This window comes from Anser cygnoides, chromosome 5 (genome assembly GCF_040182565.1).
Source record: "Anser cygnoides isolate HZ-2024a breed goose chromosome 5, Taihu_goose_T2T_genome, whole genome shotgun sequence".
Lineage (NCBI taxonomy): Eukaryota > Metazoa > Chordata > Aves > Anseriformes > Anatidae > Anser > Anser cygnoides.
In genome coordinates this window covers 8,318,419-8,342,257 of record NC_089877.1, presented here as the reverse complement: position 1 = coordinate 8,342,257, position 23,839 = coordinate 8,318,419, and the positions used below count along the sequence as shown (strand labels likewise).

Sequence of the window (23,839 nt, the reverse complement as noted above, 5' to 3'; positions counted from 1 at the left end):
ATCCAAAAGATAACTACATTTGCAGTTACATCTCAGGAGTGACCTTAATATACAAAGTAGTAAGCAAGTAAAAATGGTTGAATTTCAAGTTTGTAAGAACTGTTTTGTGAGCACAAATTCTCTTTAAAATGGTTACTTTTGGAAACATAACTTGTTTTTATCAATTGTAACGAGTTGATGATGGAATTGGTTAATAACCTATAACAAATGAAACTGTGCATATGCACTCTACTTGAGTGAATGCATTTACTTACCATTTCAGGGAATCCATACAGCCTTCAGGAAGGGCAATGCCTATGTTCCATTTCTGAGTGTGCGTGAAATTAGCAGAGGATAAAGTTAGATTAACAAATATCAGAAAATACACAATCTTATTAATGATACCTTTTTTTTCCCATCTCATTTTGGTCTAGCATTTTCTGGTCAAAGAATGAGTTGCTAGATTGTTTTCAGATTTTCATGTTGGTGCTTCGTATCTGAAAGCTGCTTTTCACAGGGAATAAAGTCACCGAACACATAAGCTTTGTCTAGCTGAAAATCAGGTGTCTGTTCCTGTTGATGCTGATGATATTATAGGATACCTTTCAACTGGAAAAAAAATTATTGTGCAGGAAAATTATATGCTGCTGTTACAACGTATGCCCTAATCTTAAAGAAAATCCATGTAATTTGAGCAGGGAGTATGCAGGAAGCGCTTATTTTTAATATGGAAAGGAAATAAAATGTGCCATTTAACACAGTGTTACAAAGATTATCTGTTTATCAGAAGGGGTGATGTGTGTGTATATAAATACAAAGTGTTAAGATGATCCCTTAATCTGTTTGAAGGAGTAGAAAATTTTAAAACAAAGAGCATTAAGCATAGGTGAGAATGACTGTCAGCAACAATAAAAAAGGATGTTAATAGAAATTTAATTTAATGAAGCAAAATAATTTCAAGAAGAGATTTTCATTGAGTTTGTGTAGAGGAAAGACAGCTATCTCTGGAGAGATAAAAATCTTTTGTATTATATCAGATCTATGTACACATCTAAATTTTGCAATCACAAGAAATGCAGAGGATGTCATATGTATAAGTTGAAAAGCTACTTGCATAATTATTGTCTTAAAGTTTGTCACAAACTAAATTCAGTGTTATTCTGAAAATGACGTGCCTACTGAGGAACTTTTCATGCTGAGTTTAAGCTGAGAATCTGAGTCTTACAAACCTCAAAATGTTTTCATTTTTATTAGAAGTCTCAAAACAATACTTTTCATAATGAAAATTACACAGCATGTGTACTATTTTCTTAATAGCCTTTGCAGGTTTGTCATTATTTGTTTGGATTAGCAGCACGCTTGTTAGAGATACTTCACAGATCCTTGTGCTTGTTCAGCTAAGTTACAGAAAATAGATTTTTGTAATTTGAGAGTATAAACAGAAAGGTATGCCACGAAGTTTGGTGCGAAGGAATGTATTTTTGGCTCTCTGGGAAGTTTCATTTTGAGCTGTTCTTTACATCTGATTTAGTATTTATGATCTTAATGAAATATAAGTGGGTGTGTTTTCGAGATGGGATTTGAAGAAATGTTTTAATAGTTTTTATATATAAATACATATACATATATATAACGGGATCTCAGTGTTCCAGAAATCACCAGTTAAAAGTGTTTGCTTAGGTGTTCCATATTTATAAATGTTCACTGTGTCCTGAGAAACTATAAAATTAAAGTTCTGATTAAAAACAAAATCTTAAGAGCAAATATTAAATTCCATCAAGATGTTTCTTTACTTAATATTTGCAAGTATTCTATGAGCAATTATGAACACACACTGAAATAGTGTTGTATTACAATGTGTACTCTTTATCTCATTTCCTAAGTGAGAAATCAAAAATAAAAATTATATAGAAAAAGATTCTGTTTAAAGCACAAAGAACGGAGCTAAAAAGGCTGGCATGATGTTTTTCACATCAGTAAATGTTCTGATTACTCTGAAACATGAGCATCCACAGTCGAGAGCACCTCGAGATATTCAGCATTTTCAAATCAAAGTATTTAAGTGCCTACTTTTGAAATTTTAAGTACTGGGTCGATTATTTAAAGAAGCTATAATCCCAGAACATGAGTTTGAAGGATAATAAATGCTAATAGTAGAATCCATCACCTTGCAATAACAGTGTTTATTTAAGGATTTCTTATTGCTATTAAATGAAATTGACCATACTTGTGTTGAAGCTGAAAAAGTGATTAGTACTTTTTTTAATGGTCTGATATTTCCCAGATTGCTATTGAAATAGTTTAGATAATACCTAACACACACCTTGTGAATTTGTGATTTCTGGTCAATAACCAGAAACAAAAATAAATATTTATAGTATGATACAGGACTTTAAACGTTTAAACATTAGTATGATATAGGACTTAGGTCTCTTTTTTTTAGATTTATTTAAATAACCTGTGTGCACCTTTGCCTTAAGTTTCAAATATGTAACGTAACTATTATGGAAATTTATAAAAGCAGCACGTTCACTTTTTCCTTCAGCTTTAAACGCTTTAAACACTTTAAAGTCAGAAAGCAGCCAAGAGGGCAAACTGCACTCTGGGATGCATTAAACACAGCCTAGCCACACACTCAAAAAGTGATCCTCCCACTATATTTAGCATCGGTGTGGTCTCACCTTGAATACTGTGTGTAGTTCTGGGCTGCACAATGTTAAACGGATGTTAAGGACCTTGAGAGCATCCGGGGACGGCAACAAAGCTGGTAGAAGGGTTGGAAGGCATTTCTTGTGGGGAGAGGCTGAAGATGTTTGGTTTATCTCGTCTGGAGAAGAGGAGGCCAAGAGGTGACCTTGTTGCTCTCTGCAACTGCCTGAGGAAGAGAAATGGAAAAAGAGATGCTGGTCTCTTCCTCCGCTAACTGATGACAGGACACGGGGGAACAGCACAAAACTGTGCCAGGGGAGGGCCAGACCGGGCATGAGGAACAATGTCTTTGCTGTGAGGGTGGTCAAACACTGGGACAAGCTTCCTAACGAGGTGATTGATGCCCCAGGCCTGCCAGTGTTCAGGAGGCTCTTGGATAATGCCCTCAGTAAAATGCTTGAACTTGTGGTCAGCCAGTTGGACAAGGTGGTCTTTGAAGGTCCATTTGAATTGAACTGTTCTATTCTAAGTGCAGGTACAGTGTGCAAAGTGCATTAGAAGACCTGAATGTTTTAAGAACTCCCCCACCCTTCCATGTTTTGACTTCTCCTTGCCTTGGTTGATCATGTCTGCTTTCTCACCTCTCATAAATCTCGAATGGTCAGCAGTCATGAACTCATTTGAACTGATTTGATGCAGAAGTGAATTCTATACTTTCTACCTTTTATGCGATGTTTTGTGGATAGCTAGCATTATTATGGTAAGAAAGTCCAGGGCGTGCTTTTTTGCTATAGTCTTGTTAGTCATTTATGTAACCAATCTCAGTCATTTACTGTATTTTTCACTATGTTGAAGTAACGTTTCAAAGCTGAAAAATCAATAGTTTGATATTTAAAAAAAACCTGCCCTTCGTTGTTAATCCCAATAAATTACCATTAACCAGAAAATTCAGTTTGTATTGGTTGGATTTATCACCTAAGAATGTCCATGGTCAAGGAAGGTGAAGATGAACAGCTTTTCTGAGCAGCATCTTAGCTAATTTTTTTTTCTTTTCTTGACATAAAGAGAAACATTAAATGTTAACTAGGTACATGTTTTAAGGAGAGGCTGAACAAGAGCTCTTCTTTTAAGAGGTACCTACCTTCTTGCCAGCAATCCAGTAATAGTTCCTACTGCTCCAGAAAAGCAATGCAAAATACAGGTTTGGTAGGATTCTCTCAATATATCTCTGGTAAATATTGGTATTGAAACCTAAGTAATGCAAATGTTGGATTATTCCTTTACAGCTGCTCTTCCATTCTAGGTGGTGATTTTACCTTTTCATCTATACCTCTGACTATTCTTTCCCAAAATGGTGATGTTGTATAAAGACTGAGATCATCTGTATAGAATGCTTATTAAATACGAATGGTAAAAAGATCAATAATAAGTTATGTTGAGTGACTAGAGGATCCTATTGTCATGTGGTTTCCTTGAGTCATCTGTTAAAATCTAGTTTTAGTAGTTATGAGGTACACTGTCAAAATTGTTTCTATACTGCAAATGGAGAAACTTACCAAACTCAACCAACCTCAAATTAGAAATCTAATTAACACCAAATTAGCCATCAGACCAGGTATGATGACTTGAAGGCAACTTTCATTGTGAGTAAATCCAATCCAAGCCAGATTTTACGTGGCTATTTGGATTGGGTTTGGAAATGTTTGGTCACCCCAGCTATGCAATTTTGAAATAAGATTGAATTTTTATTTAAGCTGCTGTGATATTGATGAAATAAAGGAGTGTACGTGCCTTCAGCAATAATCATAGCATACTTCGTGGCTTCTGATCTTAAAGGTTGAGGCAGTAGAGTTGCTGTATTTCTACTAGTGATAGGGAAAGCTAAAATGATTGTAACACTTGCATTGCACGTCAAAAGCTTTTGTTTAGATATTTATGTCCAATAATATATAAATTAAAAAAAAAAAATCTGGTTGTTGAGCCTCAGTTTCCACAGTGAGTTCTGAAGCTGAAGTGCTTTAAGAAATTAAGTTATTTTGGAATCTAGGTGATCAGCATTATATTTAAATCAGATTTCTTTCAGACCAGGCAATCCAAATGCATTTAAAAATTAGTGGTATGCTTTGTTTTAGAATACTTGTTTACTGGCAATCATCTCAGGGAGGGAGAACAAAAACCACTTTGTGCTCAGCTGTTCTTAGTTTTGGGTATCAGTTGTTGACTTTCTTAGACTGCAGAAAGGTATTCATCTTGCAAGTCACTGTGCCAGCTGAAGACTACTGCCCCGAACTGCCTGTCCCTGCCCTTCTGCCAGATGTTACTCAGCGAGCATCCTGTGGGTTTTCCTCCGTCCACTACAGTGCGTGTCAGCTGGAAAAGTTTATGCTAGTTTTTTCAGTAGTTTATGCAACTTTATTTTTTATAATGCAATAGAAGATTTTCCTTTTGCTTCGCATAAAAGAAGCATTTGCCTAAACTAGTTTCCTGAACTTTTGTGTAAGTGACATTATTTCATGACTAGATTAGTAATAACTATATTCCCTTACCACAACTGAATGTTGTTTAATGTGACATTTAACAGTGTAAATTGTGAGTGCAGGGGTCAGAAATTTATAAGGAGCTTTTAAAATTCCCTTTGTATTTTTACCCTCATACTCCTGGAAGTATTAAAATGTTTGATTTCTTTCCTTTCTTCAATATTTTTTGCTTTTTTTTTTTTTTGGTCTTACCTCCTCCTGTGTTGTAGTATAGTTCCCAAAAGCCTTTTAACTGGCTTATGAGGCTGTTGGCTGGCTCTTCATAGGACAATAAGGAGCTATAGGAGCAGAAAAAAAGGGAAGGAAAAGCTGTTTCTGAAGATCTGCTTTCTGGAAACTGTAGCTTCTGTTTCCTGTCCTTGTTTTTATACTTTCATTAGCCAAATTCATCTTTGCTTCTATTAATACAACCAGAGCTGATTTTCTCTTTTGCTTGCTAAAACTAACTTTTACGTATTATTTCTAGTATTAATTTTGTTCAAGAGCTGAAAAAGATGAGAAATGTAAATATTTAATAGGAACATTAAGTGAGGTAATGACTTGCTGTTTTATTGAACTCTTCTCAGTCTAGTGGGGTTAGACTCTTTCAAGAGGCTGAGGAATGAGGCCGATGGCAAAAGAAGTAAGAGTTTGTTATTTAGGATTTTCTAAGGCTCTGTACTGCTGCTACAGAAATGTCTGTTTCGGTTGATAATGCAATAGGTTATTTATCTTGTCATGAGTAAGTTTTCTAAACAAAAATCTGCAATTATTTGATTTTTCCAGAAGGAGCTAGAGTGTTTTGTAAAGTAGCAGATTCATGGAGTATTACCTCGAACAAAGTGAAGACCCACTTCCCGTAGTTAATGCCACTGAGAGTGTAAGGTTAAAATGGTAGTATCGTGATTCTGTAGTATGATAAAAAGCAATTGTACAAGAAAAGGATTCTAGTCATACATGATGCAACCTTTACATTTTAATAACTTACTGTAGAGGAAAAGGTAATTTATAATGAGAAATACTCTTCAGTGTGAGATCAGCTCTGCAATCACAGGGTTTTACAAGTAGCATTGAATTGAACGTTACTGTTTCCATGGAAGTTGAAACTTATGGTTATAAAACTATACTGAAAATTACAATGGCAATCCTCTTATTACTGCAGTTAAATATAAAAAAATAAGTATGCAAAAGTTGGGGATTCTGGCAGCAAACAACTAAGTACAGAGGAGGAAAAGCAAACTCCTCACGTTTTTTTTAGATGGATCTCAGCTGAAATTCATGCCCAACTTGACAGAAGATTAAGATTTTCCAGTGAGTAATAGAACCATTCAACACCTTAGTCAGAAATTGAGGTTGTCAACCTATGTGATTTAAATGTGAAAGAAAATGGTATGGTGAAAATCTTAGATTAATCAGGGAGGGTCAAGGAAGTTTAAAATACATTCAGCATATTTTAAGCAGAAAATGTGTGTTAGCCTTAAAAAAAAAAAAAAAAAAAAGAAGCAAATTAATGAGACTAGGATGGTACAATTTATTCTATGGATTTTTTTTTATTGTAGTGTTGAGGACTCCAGTAATTTTCAAGAATTGGCAGCATGCGATTGATAGTATCATCCTTTCTTTGCACTGCTATTAGTGAATGCCAGTTCTGTGGTCTACATAACTGCTACGTATTGCTGTGTACATTTAATAGCAGCTTTTAAAAATTCTGTTTATTTTTAAAATAAAGTCAGTTGGGATGTTTGTGGGTGTTTTCTTTTAAAATAAGTCATTAGGTGATGAATAATTAAAATTTTATGAAAAGCTTTCTTCTTCTTCTTTTGTGTTCTTTTGATGATGACGTGCTACAAAACCTTGATTCACAGCAAGTATTTTCTCCCAGTAACAGACACAGCAGCAATACCATTATCTGAAATATTTCTATTCTGATGGTTCTTTTGTCCCAAGTGAACTTGGAGAGCTGATGTGTTGGATGTTACATACAACAGTGGTTATCTCTGCCCGGAAAATATGGAAAAGATGGATTATGTTTGTAAAACATAGAAGCAGTTGCATATTGTGCGTGGGAAGCTCTGACTGATACTTGCATAACAATTTTTGATTGTGGCAGACTGTATGGAGGAAAAAAGAAGAAACTGATACAGTTTCTAAAATCTGGTTGGTAACTGAGCAATAGTAGAAAAAATATCATAGAATGGTTAAGGCATAAGAAGAAACTAGGAGGAAAATAAAACTTATATTTTCTTTAAATGCGGAACACTTCCAAGGACTAAGAGTCATCCTGGAGTGGAGGCTGGAATCTGTGGATAATCAGATCAGGTAGGAGATGGCTAAAGTTGTTAAAAAGCCTAAAGATGGTATTTGGGGGAAGAAAAAGAAAGAGGAGATGGACTGAAGTAATGAATCAAGAAGATAAATTCTTTGCTCTTTTGTCAAGCTGTATTTGGATAGATATCCTTTGGGGGAATTTAAATCCACTTCTGTATGAAAAGATTGAATGTCACAAGGAGCTCTTCACTTTGTTTCTCCTCTTTACAAGTGGAAAAAACAGGCTGCTTCCATGTTCCCTGCTAACTTCTGCCAATTGAGTGAACATGTTGAAAAGATTAATTATGGGTAAGGAAAGCAAGTTTAAGACCTGGAATTGTTCTTTTCATGGAAATGAACAAGTTTCACATGTCAGAGTGTGCTTTGTTGCAAAGTCACCCAAATAAGAAAACCACCTTCGATGTAATTTTTTGTTGTTTTAGCATGAGACCACACCTCTTTTTTTTTTTTTTAATTTTCAAATACATGCTGTTTGAAGCTTTTCAAGGCTGAATTGTACTAGAAACTTACCAGTTACTAACACATACATTTTTGTAAACAAGCATGGACTCTGATCTGATGAATGCTCTTGTACTTCTTTATGTGGGTATCCTGATAAGTCTGGTTTCTGACGTTTCTGATTTTTTATCAGATTAAACATTTGAGTCTCACTCGTATTTAGCCCACTGAACATGCATTTTGTGTGTTATGGTCTTTGTGTACAAGAGAGGATAGGATCACATCAGTTCAATTTAGAAACCCTGTATGGGAGGAACTGTGAAGGAGATGCTTAATAGCAATTATAAACTTTTTAAATTTTCTTTGGTCTCCATTTTTCATAATGCTAGTATAGTGCTGAGACAATGTTTTTGATGTAACCTTCTAGTAAGCATTAGGTGGCAGTAGTGTGTTGTAATTGGCAACTGCTTTGTCGTTTGTTTTTATCTCCTGCAGTTTTTCTTGCAATGTAATAAGTGGAGAAAACATGTATTATTTCTTGCAATTTTTATAAAATGCTGATTGGTTGTTCTGACTGGCTGTAAGGGCAGCCATTGTTTGGACTCTTCTATATATAGGTGGGATTATCATACTATAGTTTCTGTACAATATTCATTACTTATTTTCTTATATACAGTGTCCGATGGTGATAACGTTAACTGCAAATGATCTGAACAGGTATATGCCATTAATGGTTAAGTGTGTTTAGTTTTGCAGCCTTTACCCCTTTACCTTTTCATAAGCTGTAGCCATTTTTAAAGTTAATATAGTCTGTTAGATGAAGTATGCTCTTTTATGGTTGTGTGTTTATCTAAGAAAAAGAGTAAACTTAGGCTCAAGAAAATGTTGGTACGAACATAATTTACCTTTCAGCACAGTCTTTTTATTGTCGCTCCAGATCCTGAACAAGTGCAGTTACCTTGTGACCATTTGGAGTATTTTTTTTTTTCCTCCCTTCATCCTTCTTTCTCACAGGTAAAGGAGTTCAAGGAGTTTGGAAGTTGTGTTGTGTTGTATTAATTTGGCAGGATGATCAATTAACAGAAGAAGAGCAAGAAAGTGTTGACAGAACATGCTATCTAATTAGTACCCGATGAACCATATAGGCCACAGAACGCAGAGTGTAATGTTGCTTCAGGATGACTCCTGTATGACACCTTTATATGCAAAATAAGCTCATAGAAAAAAAAAAAAGAATATTTGAGCATAGTTTCAGTGAAGGTAATCTTCATTGTTGAAAAACTTCACTTTCCACTGTAAATTTAGGGAAGGCTGGGGATGCTTGGTACTTCATGGCAACTCAAAGTATCAAGCCTTTGTTTTGTATAAGTCTTGTTCTTAAAAATCATGTAACCTTTCATTTTATTAGATTTTTTTTTATTTAAGAGGTGATCTACAAGTTATGGAATTAGGTGAAATAATTAAGTATTTTAAAAGTATGCTGCTTTTCTTCCTGTTTTTTGGAACAGTATCTCTTCCTGAAATGCTAGGGCTGTAAGATTGCCAGATGGCTTGTGTGATACGATGGCAAGCAAAATTACTGTAAGTTAAGAGCAGGGAGCACCACAAAGCTTTAATGTCCTACACCAACTGGTTTTCTAGTACATGTTAGTTTGAAATAGTTTTTCAGTTGAAAATTAACTAGTTTTGAATTGAAAAGCATTTTAAGTCTTTCAAGATAGTACTGCCAGAATTATTTGGCTATTGGTAATTATTTTTTTCTAGTGTATAAATATTCTGATAACTAATTTCTACTATTCATTCAGAAATTCTCCCTCCTCCCATGATAGGAGGAAAGTTTAATGTTTACATGTTTAAAACATTTCTTTCAAAATGTTTTTTTTTCCTGCAGATAAAGTTTCTCTGTTCTACTGAAATAAGCTGCTTTCTTTTTTCCAATACTTTTCATGAATAAATCATTTAGATCATTGTAAAACGTGTGTTTTTCATCTTGACCTAATTTAGTGGTATTGGATGGCAAAGTTGGAAAATGGCTTCTTTCTGTGACCTTTCAGTGAGTGCCACAGGGTGGGAGCCAAGCGTATGTTTATTAGCTTTTCTCCTGACCAACAAAGGTGGATGAAACATTAGCTTTTCTTAAATTTATTAAACAAAACTTCAAATTCCAGTTTAATAAACAATTGCATAATTCAGTATCACTGTGTTCTGATTTAAAACCATCACAGAATGGATTTCTCAAGAAAGAGTTCAGCCATAAAGCATAACAGCTAGCATTCTACTCAGCACATCATGCCTATGACTAGAGTAAATGATCTTTTGGAGCTGGTGTACTTGATTGCTCAAATACAGCCGTCATATACATGGTTTAGTTAATATGGAATACACGTCTTTATTATATGCTGATAGGGATTTGTGGTTTAAACTATTCAGTGTGAGAATGTATGTAAAAGTTAACTAAGTGTTAACTTTATATGTAATTATATAGTTCCTGGAGTGTTTAAATTGCATTATAGGGTTCCTTTTTTGTGCTATGTCCAGCAGTGAAACGGTTCGGCTTTGTATTTTGGTGTTTTATCAGCTGGTCTGGAACTTTCAATACATACTCTATAATTTGCTCAAAAATACTGCCACAAACCTTATGTCATAGTACATAACTGGATATTTACCATTTTTCTGGGGCTGGGCTGGGGAGGAGGACCCACTCTCCTATACTGTGTTAGGCTATAGAATTTCAGATGCACAAATTTAGTAACTTGGAGAGCTCGAAATATAGATTTGTTGAGCTCTCAGAATGCCTTGTTTTGTGATAATAATCATGAGCTATAGGGCTTAGGCAATTTAAAGTGTGACTGGTCAAAGGATAAAGATTTCAAGAAGGGAACCCTTTGTCAAAAACCTGAAGTCCATATGACCTTGCCACACAAGCAAGGTTTTTCCACTAGCTATTGCATTCATCTAATTTTCAAAGGTAAGAGGCTTTTAGATAGGTTCTGGTGGATCAAAGTATTAGAAGCAACAAAACTCTTCTCATTTCAAGCTGATTTTAGAAGGAGGAGGGATACTGCACTGAGCTTAATTGTCCAAACTTGATTCCAAAGCTTTGGGAATTAGTTATCAATCTTGAACACTTACTTTTTGAGGAAAGAGAAAATAAAAAGTTGAAAACAAATCTACACAATATCAATGTACCATATTGTTTCGTGGTCATGTGGCCAGATTAAGGAATTGTATTTTAAGAACTGTAATTTCTTTCTAACAAGTCTGTCCACATAGTGTATAGGTAACAAGAGAAATTGATGGAGTTATATGAACCAATCCAGCCCTTCTTTAGAAGTTAATCTGTCTTGATTTCTGTGAGCATTTGGTCAGACCTACACAGATTTGGTTGTTGGTTTAAATCTAGCCAAGGCTGGTGGTGTCTTAATTGCTACCACAGAGCAACCATTTGGCCTATGTGAGATGAATGTTGTCAAAGTACCTTCTGCAAGGCGGACATACATCCACTGGGAATGTATCAAGAAAGTTTTCATTAATTGGTCCCTTTGTTGGCATTTGTGGCAGTGCGGCCAAAAACTGAGTATGAACAGACACTCTGTGTCAGGGGTGAGACTTACTGGCAAGTCCCAGTACAAAAACTGGTATTTACTGCTTATATTGTAAGTAGGAGTAAAAGACTTTACTCTAAGAACAGTCTGGCATTAAATTTACTGTGATTTTTTTAAAGGCAGGGACATGTAGCAAGAATTTACAGACTACAGTGGGAAATTAAATAGAATGCATCTGCTTAAGATTTTTCTTAATGTTGACCATCTTGCAGCTTTCTTTTAATATGATGTGAAGTCTTACGATGAGCGCTGTAGTCTACAGACAAATTTACATGGACCTACGAATACTTTTGTCAGATAGGAACACTTGACAGTTTGTGTCCTGACCTCATTAGCCTAACCTGTAGGTAGTAATAGTTACAGTTAATAGTGTATAAAGGTTCTGTAAAACATTTGTATGAGAAATGCTTGTAAACTTAGTTGGCAATTTTGATATTTTTATGTTCATGTTATCGCTCCATTTTTTTTCCCGTTCTTTTGTTACAATTCTTGCACTTTGTTGTTTTATAAGGGGCAAAAATACTGATAATGACTTCTGCATTTTGTCTTTTACTGCAACGCTTCTGTTTGTTTCTAAACTTGATATAGACCAAGACAGTTCATGTTAGGCTTCCTGTTATATTTATGCATTTTGCCTTTTTTTAAAGTATTTTGTATCATGGAATAAAAAAAAGAAGTTCTGATATTTAACTATTTAACTAAATAAACTGCCTTATTGATGCTGAGAGGGAATTCCGACTCAGAAATCTGAATATACTGGCTTTTCAATACTGAGCTTTTGATACAAGAACAGATCAATTGCACTCTCCAAATACTGATAATGTGTTTTTTAAAAAGGGCTTGGTATTGATTTGTACAACTCCAGTCAGTAGTCAAAATTTCTTTTTGTTGGATTCCTAACCATGAATCTGGCCATATTATCTGAAAATAGTGGCTTGGGTTTTTCTTCTCCAACTGCTTCCACTGTTCCCCTGAGGACCTCCCCAAGGCAGAGGCCTTGTATCTTTTCCTAACCTGAAAAGCATAGTATCCAACTCATGTCCACATGTACGGTGATGTGTAGCACTGATATAGTATCCAGTACTAATCCACAGTGACATTCGTTCTTGCAGTGTTAATCCAGCGAGCCCTTTACACACATTTCTTGACTTTTTCTTCTTCCGTTTGCAGTTTTAATTCAATTATGTCATTCACAAGAAATGGTAGCTTCACCAGATGTGGAGCAGTGCTCTCTCTGGAAAGTTTGGGTTGAGTTCTTCCTGACTATTAACAAGTGTCTTTCACCACTGCTTTTTTTTTAATACAGATATTTTTCCAAGTTCCAGGAGGTATTGTAGTTGTAGCATGGATCATGAGACTATGTCTTCCTTACATTTACAGTAACACAACAACAACAAATAATTCATACTTTGCTGGAAATCTTATTTCTGGATGCATTATGTTGAATAAATATTGTCAGGCTGTAGATCTGTAATAGCTACTACTATATGTCAAGTGTAGAAAAATAGGAGAAAGATGCTAAGAGATAGTAAGTTAATTTTAGATATTAATATTACATCATTCTCTTATTTACAGCTTAGATTTAGTTATTAGATGTAGTTCCTGCAAAAGTGCATAAGTATTTGAACACATGTAAGTAATCTCTTTAAAATCGTACGACTTGAATCACTCAAGAACTTCAGCTACATATTTAGCTTTAAATACATCTGTTATTGAAATATAGACACACATCCTCTATTGAAATAAAGCAGGAATTCAAGACGTGCCAATAAATGTATCAAAGTGATTTCGCAAGCTGTAGATAACATCAAAGTTAAAAATCTTTAATAAATCTGATAGTTTAGAAATTTACTATGCTGTAACTGTTAGTAGCAATGACTGCTTACTGGTGGTAATACCAGTGGTAATGATAGTAAGTCCAAAATTATCTGAAAACTTTTCAGTTTTTTTCAGCTGTTGTGGTTTCATCATTGTTCTGTGTCAGTCTTTAATTTTGAATTTTAGAACCTTAATTATAGTCTCCTTATCAAAAAAATAAAATCTAAAAGACACATAACAAATTAAAAGGTCTGAAAATACTTTGCTGAAATTATTCTTGGGGGAGAAGGTCAAGATTTAATGTAATATCCGTTTCATCCTTCTAATGTTAGTTTTTATTTGCTGCTGCAGATTTTTCCAAATGTTTGACAGCTTTTCTTGACCTATTGAAAAGTAGGAAAGACAAAGCAGTAGCAAATCAGTAGAGAATACTCCATATTTCAGCCTGGAAAAATTGATGCTGATCTATTTCATTTGCCTTAGTCTGAAAAATATAAAGCTTGCGCTTTAGGTAGGCTTATTTAAAAGCTGTATACCCATGTGTGTGTCTTAGTTATCCATTAAATGCATAGCAGTAAATTAAAGCATTTTTCCGTAACTTAAATAAAAATCTGGTCGTAGTAGTAGTTTTAGTAGAAGATAAAGCTTCCTGTTTTGATGTATGGAACTGGGGACGTGCTACGTCTTTGGATTTTAAGATGAATGTCCCTTATATACAGGGCAAGTAATCATGGTAATGTAGTCAGTAATAGATGAGAAAAAATAGTATTTTTTAATCTTTTCTAAGCATCACCCTCTTTTCATATAGAAAACTAGTTATGAATACAAGTTTGGCTATATTATGCAGTGTAGTTATCATGTATTCCACAGTTTAGCATAAAACCTATGGCTGTACGCCTCACCCCTCCCTTCCCAATAAATTGTTGTATTAAGTTGATTCTCACTGGGTGCTGTAAATTTCTTTTGAAGAGTAAATTCATTAGCGCCAGTAAGGAATGTACATTAAATTGATTTAACTAGAAGTTTTCTGCTTGCTAATTTGAATTTGATTAAAATCAATCAACCCTGTTACATTTATTGCATGAAGTTAAGCAACTTGTACAAGTGTTAGGAGGATAGGGACCTTCATTCGTCATCTGTGGTGCTTGATTTGCTCAACCAAAACTCAGACAGCTATCTCAGTTTCTTATCTTGTGGAATGAGGGTTCTTAAGGTCTGTTGGTGTGGTTATTCAGATGTAATATCCTTACAGTTATTGACCAAGTGTTCTTTATTAACTTCCATGTAGCCCAGGGATTAATTTTGCAGTTCTTAAAGTGCAAAAGGAACCAAACATCACAGACTATAAAGTAGGCAGAAATAAAGACCGTAGAAGTTGCATGTGCTATAGGTTCCTTATATAAGTTATGTGGGTGAAAACTATGTATGTTGTACACTGTGTAAAAATAACAGGGCTTGAGAGAGAGTGCACAGAAAGGTCACACAGTTTAAATCTGGGAATTGTTTTACTTGCTAGTTGAATTTGTTTATATTATTGTAATGTAAAAGCAAAAGTTGATACTATCGTTCTGAAGACATTGGCTAATAATGTAAAGCAATGCATCTATTAGTTGCAAGAATTGGTAAGAAGGCAGCAGACAAGTAATTAATGAGCCCATATCAATATATGATTGAACCTGCACAGTTTTCAGTGTCTCTCGGTTAATAACTCATTGAACATGACTTTAACCCGTTTATACTGAGACAAAAAAGTTTGATTATGCCTGTTTTTTTTCTACGATAGGTATCGAAGGCAGTAGATTACTTCAGTGAAATAAAATTTGTTTCCTTAACTAGGATTTTCTATGAACAAATTTTAAACATTTGGATGTTTATGTAGCTACAGTCTGATCAGAGCAGTTTGCCAGGGGAAATGCTGTTATCCACTGCACCCAAACTGCTCAAATGTACAGTTTGATGAATATTAACAATAAGACAGTTCAGTACTGCCAGGTACCTAGAAAGGTAAAATAATGATACTGTAATTGAAAAGTATATGAGCCTAAATTTGTATTAGTCTGCTTTTCAGTTTCTGTGCAGCACCAATGATTTGATCAAGTCTTCAACATACTTGAAGCTTTTCAACTGAACTCCAGCTTTGAGGTTCATGTTTGGTTTTTTTTTTCAGACTTTCTCAGTGATTTTAAAAACTTTATTAAAAAAAAAAAAAAACACCCTTTAACTCCTACATCAAGAGCCAGAGTCCCCAAGAAGTACTATCACCATGTGACATTTAAGGATAAACATCAGGGGAGTGAGCACCATTGCATATGTGTATAATGTTTTCCTAATAGTTAAAAGATCAAGTAATATATTTCGATTGCTTTATTTTTAACAGTAACTACAATGCATCATTCTGTAAAGCAATACAAATACCAGACATATAGTGTTTAGCAGTAAAAATGAGTTAAGAAATTCAACTAGTAAAGGTATGAAGAGGAAAGCTAGCTTCTAACCTTCTTTTTTTTTCCCCCTCCCTCTGTCAGGCTTGGGAAAACATCCTTACTTGTTTTTATAACATCCTATTAAGTAGTAACATGTTAGTAAAACAAAACAAAAAACTACTACTGTGTTCCAAAAGAAAACTGTTCAAAAATCAAGACACGAATGATCAGCAAAAAATTATTTTTATGGAAATACTGCTCCTTAAAAATGTTACACATATACAGCTAGAAAGACAAACATTGACTAAGTGCAGTAATACAGCTGAAAATAGTGCCTAGGTGGCAAGTACGAATGACAGGAAGATAATTTGCACAGATTTTGAGAAGAGATATTGCAGCAGACATTGGTAGGCATTAACATTTTGAGTAAGAACCTACTACTGGATGCATAGAAGGAGAGATGAGCAATAGTTCAGTCTGAGTAGGAGACTGGTCGAGTAGAAAACAGTCTTGTCTGTTTTCATCGTATAGTTTGTATATGTTTGCAACTGAGATTAATGTAGAAATAAAGCTAGATAAGGCCATCAGAAACATGCATTGTATTTAACCTCCCTCAAAATAAAACTCCTGGCAGCTGTTGAGTCAGCTGGTCTGTAGGGGTAAATTGGAGAGAGGGGTGGAAGAACTGGAAGCATGAATATGACAACCAAGAATGGGAGAAGATGCCACAGAAGAGTATGGTTGATTAAGATCTGAAGTATTGATGGAGAACATTCTGTAAACTTCAGGTATTAGTAGGGTGGTTGAAACTTTGACAGGGTGTTCTCCGTGGTTAGTGTCTGATCTGCCTGAAACAGGGTCTAAAACAGCTGGAAAAGAGGACATGTCATTTGTTGCCTTAGACGTGAAAGGAGAATTGTACGGGTAGCTGAAACAACAATGGATTTTTGCTGTAGATGGAAGTGTTCTTGTATTTCAGTATACAAGCTGGAGAGTAGGAAAAGGGAGTCAATGAGAACAGGTCCATAACAGATTCAGATGAAACACTGGAAAGAAAAATAAAAGCTTTAAAGTATAATAGCAGAGGTTTGAGGACTTTTCTTAGTGCAAACGGAAAGGATACTAAAGGCATCAGATGGTAGTAGAGTAATAGCTCTAATAAGGAGGATAAAATACTCTCAAAGAGCACGGAGATCTAATTAGTAGATCCCCTACAATGTAGTTATTAGTTACATGAAATTGTAGTTGTTTGAATGTAAAAATCACATGCAACAAATACTAAATTTTCCAAATTTATAGGAAAGAAGCTAGAGGACAAATCTGAAGAGTAATAAATCTTAATGCTTTCTTAATTTAAGGAATGAACTGAATAGCCTTCTCTACATTCATTATTATTTTTCCAAAGCATTTTTATGATATTTGTGGCTTACTGTTTTTCAGTAACTATACCCAACACAGTCCAAAATGGTTTTTCAGTTAGTGAAAGCGTTGGTGTAGCAAATGAAAAGTGTAAGCAGTTTTGTGGGTGTATTTTCTCAACATTCTTGGCAGCAGAGGAGCTTGTAATCTTAGTGCTGTTTTGGGCAATCAGTCATGTTTTCATCTATCTGTAAGAAATGGATCCAAGAAGGTGTGGTCTTGTGGCCAATCCAAACATGTAATAATAGGAGCAATGGTTTTGTGGCACCACTATTCATATCAAGCTAATTAAGTTTCAGTGGTACTAAGTCTGGTACAACAGTCCTTGAATAGGCCTGTGCAGCGATGTCAAAAATCCTTTTGGGTAGAAGCTTGTAGGGCAGTGTTGCCTGCATCGTTCAAATGCAGAGAAATATGCAGCAGCCATATAACTTTTCTTTCTAGGGTGTTATAATTAACCCTAAAATATTTGGATGAATCAAAATTTGAAATAATAGCAACAAAATTTTTGAAGTAACAATTTTTTAGATAAAGTATTCCTATGAGGAATAACTGCTCAAACATACCTCAAACATGTATGTTAAAAGAAATAACATTTCTAAAAGCAAATCATGTAAGCCTTTAATGTGATCTGTTTTGCTGCATATGTGTATTAAGCATTGGTTTAAAAAAAAAAAAACTTTCACACATGTGATATAGAGTCAACCACCAATGTTCAAAATGTTATTAAAATACAAATGGAAAAGCTACGGTTTGAGAAAAATGGATCTGAAGAAGAAATAATGCTTTTAAATAGCTTTAACAATACTACATGGTGCATGACAGAACACTAAATTTAGTGCCTATCAACTAAAGGTATAATTACTCTTTTCTAATTGACTATTTAGAATACTAAATACAATGACCAAAAATCTTTGATTCATCTGTGCCTTAGTATTTTGTCACCTTCAGTTGTGGAGATAAGAAGGGGATACCTATGAGAGAAACTCTCAGGTCACAACTGTGCTTCAGTCATATCTTCAGCAAGTTGCAAGCTAGTCTTCAATGCAGAGGTAACTTCAAGGGTCCTTACTCATCTGGTGGGCCAAAAATACACATTTGTGTACATACTTCATACTTGAGCTTGTAGGTTGCACGTCTGCTCAGGTGTATATGGAAAAAGATACGGAGATACAAGGGGAAAAAAATGAAATCAAACATGAACATTTAGCTCTTAGGTACAGTTTCTTCTTGTTGAATGAGGGATTTATCCAGTCAGTGCAAATGGTAGTTACGAACATTAGAGCTCAGTTGGACTCCTTTCAAATTTTGTCTTATAAAGTACACACTGTGTTAGTATTCCTTTCTTTTGAGAATGAATTATAAACTAAAAGAAAGGAATTTGGCCAATTAGAAATCAGCCAAACACTTCTGTAACAGGTGTTCCAATTCTTAAAAATTTTCTGCACAATTTAAGGCCCAATATAATGTTACTATAAGAGGCAGACGTTCGAGCTCCAGAATAGGGGATATCATGATTTATAACACGTTAACAGCTGAGGGGTCTGACATTATTGCAACTTGCTGATTGGAATGCTTTTTCACAATTCTCAATCTCTTATGCTGAGCGATTTAAAATATAGTTAACAAAAGTAAAATCACTGAAGATTAATTAAATCCGAAGGAAGACAGAGTTTTGAGGGTTACTTTTCAGTAGACATTTGAACCAAAAAGAAGACAAAATGCTCCATTCAGAACCAGTAGTTACAAATGTTTTTTAAAAAGTGTTACCATGGCCTTGCTTGCAGTTATGTCCTTGAATAACCATTTCTTAACTAAAATGACACAATTTTTGTAGCCAGTGATCCATGACTTTAAATATTTGGAAGGGCTATTGATTCACTGAACTGGAAGAAATTAAAGATGTTGAGGCACATTTTCAAAAGTAGAATTACATGTATTATAAATTACATTAGATCATGTGTATTATTTTTTACTGTTTAAAGTTTTAAAAAAAAAAAAACTATGTACACGTAATACAACATTCAATTTATTTGTAGTAACCTTAACTAAACATTGGTGGTATTGTTTAAATCACCTACATGTAATATTACAAGAGATGTTAGCACCTACAACATCTGCTCTTGTTCCTGTGTGATAGTCCTCTGGATGTACCTGATTCTGTTTGTGGTAGTAATCCTCTCTCTAGGTAAATTGTCCATAAGACCAATGATTTCATCAGCAAATTATCCAGAAAATGCCATCAGCATATGTGGTGACATTTGTGCCACTGGTGGTTTTGTTGCCATTTCAGTGGTCTAATTAAATTGGCAGTTTTCTCTTGTTCATCATCGTCTCCCTTCCTTTGGCACCTTAGCTCAAACCTTCTTCCTTTTCAATGTCCTTTTAGCTGAATATCAAATGCATTATTGATTGCTCCTCTCCCACCCTCCTCACTTCCGCTCCCCTCAACTTTTTCAAATTTTTTTTTGATTGGCAGTATCATCCAGACAAACAGAAGGCAGATGTGCCAGCAGGAGAAGTGGAGGAGCGTGTGCAGAGGTTCATCGAAATTGATCAAGCGTGGAAAATTCTAGGGAACGAAGAGACAAAAAAAGAGTATGACCTGCAGCAGCGTGGTAGGTTCCTGCCAAGGAGTGCTGTAGTGGCAGCAGCTCTTTAAATAAGCAGGGTCTGGGAGTAGTAGTGAGATGGTATTTTAAAATGCTGTTTGTTGCTGAACCAAATGTTTCTTTCACTCTTGTCCTACTTTCAAACGCAGATCCATTATTTATAGCTTTTGCTACACATACATTATCTAGTGAAAACACTGAATTACTTCCAGCAAAACATTAGGTGGCGTTATTCCTAATAGTTTGAATATGGAATTTATACTAATTACAGACCTTAACTCATTTTATTAAGGCAGCTTCATTATGTGTTAACTTCTTAAATCTAAGTCTTACACTACATTTCACTGCAGTATTTTAGATATAGGTATTATTCAGTTTAGCGTTCAATGTGTATGGATTTATAAGCCCTACAGAATCATTAAGGCACATTCTGGTTGTGTGTGTAAAGGTAGCTTTCATAATTCATGTGTAGTCTAAACTAGTCTTTTTAAAGCAGGTTTATAAATAATATTCCAATATAACACATTAACTAGGCAGCCCTAGCATGCATTTCTTTTTATACCTCTCAGAAAATAGCTTCTTAAAACAGTGACAGGCTGTTGTGAGAAAGAAAGGGGGGAAATGTAGGTCAGGTCTGTCACACATGGGCTACCATTACATGAAGTGATAGGCTGTCTTTCTGCTCTGGCCTCAGGATAGGAGTCCCTCAGCCTTCCATTAGAACCTTCAATAAATGTATATCCACCCTACATGTTAATGGGGGGAGTCAATAATAGTGTATTGCCTGTGGGGAAAACACTCAGTCGCACTCTGCAGTAACACACTCCGGTCCAGCATTGACGTGTAGCCACCACCACTTTTGAATGTGTCTGATAAAAGCCCACTGTCTCTGCAGCTTGTTATTGAATTCTCTTCCATTGTACATTGGCACACCATCAGACCTTTCTCTCTTGTGCTGATTTTTAACTCCCCTGCCACTGCGGATACCAGAAGTTTGAGAGACAAAGGCTTAGTCATTCCGGTAGATATGCATCACTGCAGGATAAAAAGGGTGATATATAACTGTATATACCCAGTATGAATTCTCTAGTTAAATAATCTTGTATTTCAGGCTTTGTGTGGGTATTGGAAAAGGGAGCGGAAGGGGTAAAAAAATATATATATATTGAAAAAATAGTTAAGAAGAAAGGAAAAAATCGGATTTTGTGCTAATTTCTGATATAAACAGTATGATGGATCAAACTTAAATAACTTACCTCAAACTTATTTTTCAAATACCGCATGTGATGCCAGAATAATGCTATTGTACTTCTAGCATTGCAGTATTGGCTGTCTTCCATTTTCATAAATCATATATGCATAGAAAAACTGAAGTATTAAATACTAAGTTATAAGTCTTTTATGTATATAGTAAATTTTACCTAAAGTTTTAATGCAGACCATGATGTTCTAATTTACTTGGGTCACATTAATCCACTGAGGTAAAGAGGATTACATGAAGATTTAATAAACTACTTTGTTTACGCATGGTATTTAAGGATGTTGCTGTAGGTTAGTTTTCACAATTTTATTTTACAGTATTTTGAAGGCTATCTGTATTGACTGAGATTCTTTTGCATCCAGACAAGTTCTTCTAAAAGCCAACTCAAGAATGTTGGAAAAAAAAAAAACACACAGCAACAACTGTGTAAATAAAGAAAACTACATGTGTTTGGAAATAGTAAGGTCATGGGATGGATATATTTTAATATAGAAGGTCCTATTCAAAGAGGATCCAGTGTTTTAAACGAAGCCAGTCGCATAACATGCATGTGCAGTGTCGATGCATTCTCTGCAGCATGTTCCCTAGCAGCAAGATGATGGTGAAATAAAATCTCGTTCTCTGAATGCCTGTCAAGTTGCTTCTGAAGTCATGATTCTAGACAAATTCGTAGACACTGCTGTAAAGGCTCACAGACACAAAGGAACTGAGACAGCAGCTAAGGGGCATAGTGATGAGAGAGATAGTACAGCAAGTTAGTAAGACTGCAAAGCCTAGGAAGCAGCATGTGAAGGATGCCAGTGTGCATGCGTGTGTGGCTGCCAGTCTGGAAGAAGTTCTTTGCACTGTAGTCTTTTTTCCCATTGCATAGATTTTTATTTGCATGTCCTTTCCCGTGTTACATGAAATAACTGTTAATTACTTAGCTCAGGAATTGAGTGGCCAGAGAAGTTCTGAGAAGCTTAAACTCTGTGGTGCTATATGGTTTTTGTTTTCTTTTTCTTTTTTGAGTCATTGAAGATAACGAGCAAATGTGCTTTCTTATCTTAATACTGCTTTTCTGTGAAAGTATCACAATAGTCTTTGGGGGATGGAAAAAAAGTTGCATCACAGTTTACCTATGGGCTTTTTTTCCCTCAATAGATTTTCCGTTCTTTGCTTGGTATTCCATTTTGAAAAGATGAATATACAGTTAAAGTCAAGTCTGACAATAGTAATTACCAAATATTTTTCATTGAGTTTAGCTTGGAAACAAATTGTTTTGCAGTTTGTCATGGCAGAAGTCATTTGAGCCCTGAAAGTACATGCTTGCGTCACAGTTCGAAAGAAAAAAAACTTTTTGCAGAAACTCACAGGTCATCTTTATCTATCTCCTGCTCAAAGTCGGCACAGATCAGTTAGTTGCTCAGACCTTCTCCGGTCTAATTTGGTTACCTCTACGGATAGAGATTCCACAGCTGTTCTGTGACAGCCATTCCAGTATTTGAACACCTCATAATATAAGGAAAATGGTGGTTGTTGCTTGCTTGTTTGTTTTTACCGAGGTGGATATAAGGACTCTTTGCAACTTGTGTCATTGCTTTGCGTTCTTCTCAGAAGTCTTTTTCTACGCCTTCCTACTAGGCAGTTTTAGACAATGATGGCGGCCGTGGAAAACACAAATAAACTTGAATTCTGCTTGTATGCTGTTTCCGAGCCTTTGACCATATGAGTAGTCGACCAGACTTAATCCTGTAAGTTAGCGCTTTGTACCAGGGAGCCCCAAAATAGACGAAAGACATCAGATGCAATCTCAAAAGTGGAGAAATTTAAGAATCTAATGTTTTTTCCACCTATGGCAAGGTTCTATACTACATAATGTGTTTTCATATGTGATGATGGACAGAAGTGTCTATAAACAGTAAGTGTTACTAGCGCAGAGGATGTAATCACCAATGGATGTTTTCTCATCTGAACATGTACCTCCTTTTGATTTTCAATTTTTGGAATTACACTTTTAGAAAAATATTACGGATTCCATCATCTTGCATAGGTGTGGTTATACATTAAGTGAAAAACTGAGCTAAAGAGAAGCTAGCTGCTACTTCTCTTGCTCCTTTCTGTTCTTCTCCTACTACAGGAAACTGAAGAGACTGTTTTGGAAATGGTTACTCTCCCTTTACTCTACAGTTCCCTCCTGCTATAAAGGGATGATACTGCATTAGACATCAAGATATCTTACATAATTTGGTAAAACAAGATGCCAGAAGAATAGGTTATAAATCCACTACAATAATAAGCCGGAAAAGAAAGACAAAAGCCTATAAAAACACTTTTAACAGCTAGCAGAAATGACAACTGAACACCTTGACTACCTTATTGCAAGGGGAAAAAAATTAACACAGTACATTTTAATTGTTTCTTGTTAAGAAAATTTCTTCTTAAAACGTACTTATAGACCAAAACTAAGCTGTTGGCATGGCTATTAATTTGGGCCTTTCAGTGTGCGAGGTCATACTCCTTAGTGACATAACTATATATTCTTCTCTAGCCATGGATTTTATGGCTGTAGACCTCACCTCATGCTGGAACACAACCCTTTTACTGCAATTAACTTTGGAGTCGATTCTAATCTGCACTGGCTATAAGTGAAGCTGTTTTTTGGATAAACTTTTTTTTGTTATGAAAATTCTTAAAGTTTTTATAATTTCAGATTAAAGCATGCTTATTTTATTTTACATAAGAGACTCAAACTTCAGTTATTGTTTAAAAATAAATAGGCTATTAGGAAAAAAAGGGAACTTCTGTAAAT

The 23,839-nt window shown here is 35.1% G+C and overlaps 1 protein-coding gene across 4 annotated transcripts in view; it reads left to right on the top strand.

Moving 5' to 3' along the window:
• DNAJC24 (DnaJ heat shock protein family (Hsp40) member C24) overlaps positions 1 to 23,839 on the top strand; it is a 43,252-nt gene that overhangs the window by 4,181 nt on the left and 15,232 nt on the right. For all 4 annotated transcript variants that reach the window (XM_066998241.1, XM_066998240.1, XM_066998242.1 and 1 more), the window contains exon 3: positions 19,655 to 19,793. In XM_066998241.1, the coding sequence (XP_066854342.1) occupies positions 19,655 to 19,793 (139 nt within the window). The remainder of the gene's footprint in view (positions 1 to 19,654; positions 19,794 to 23,839) is intronic.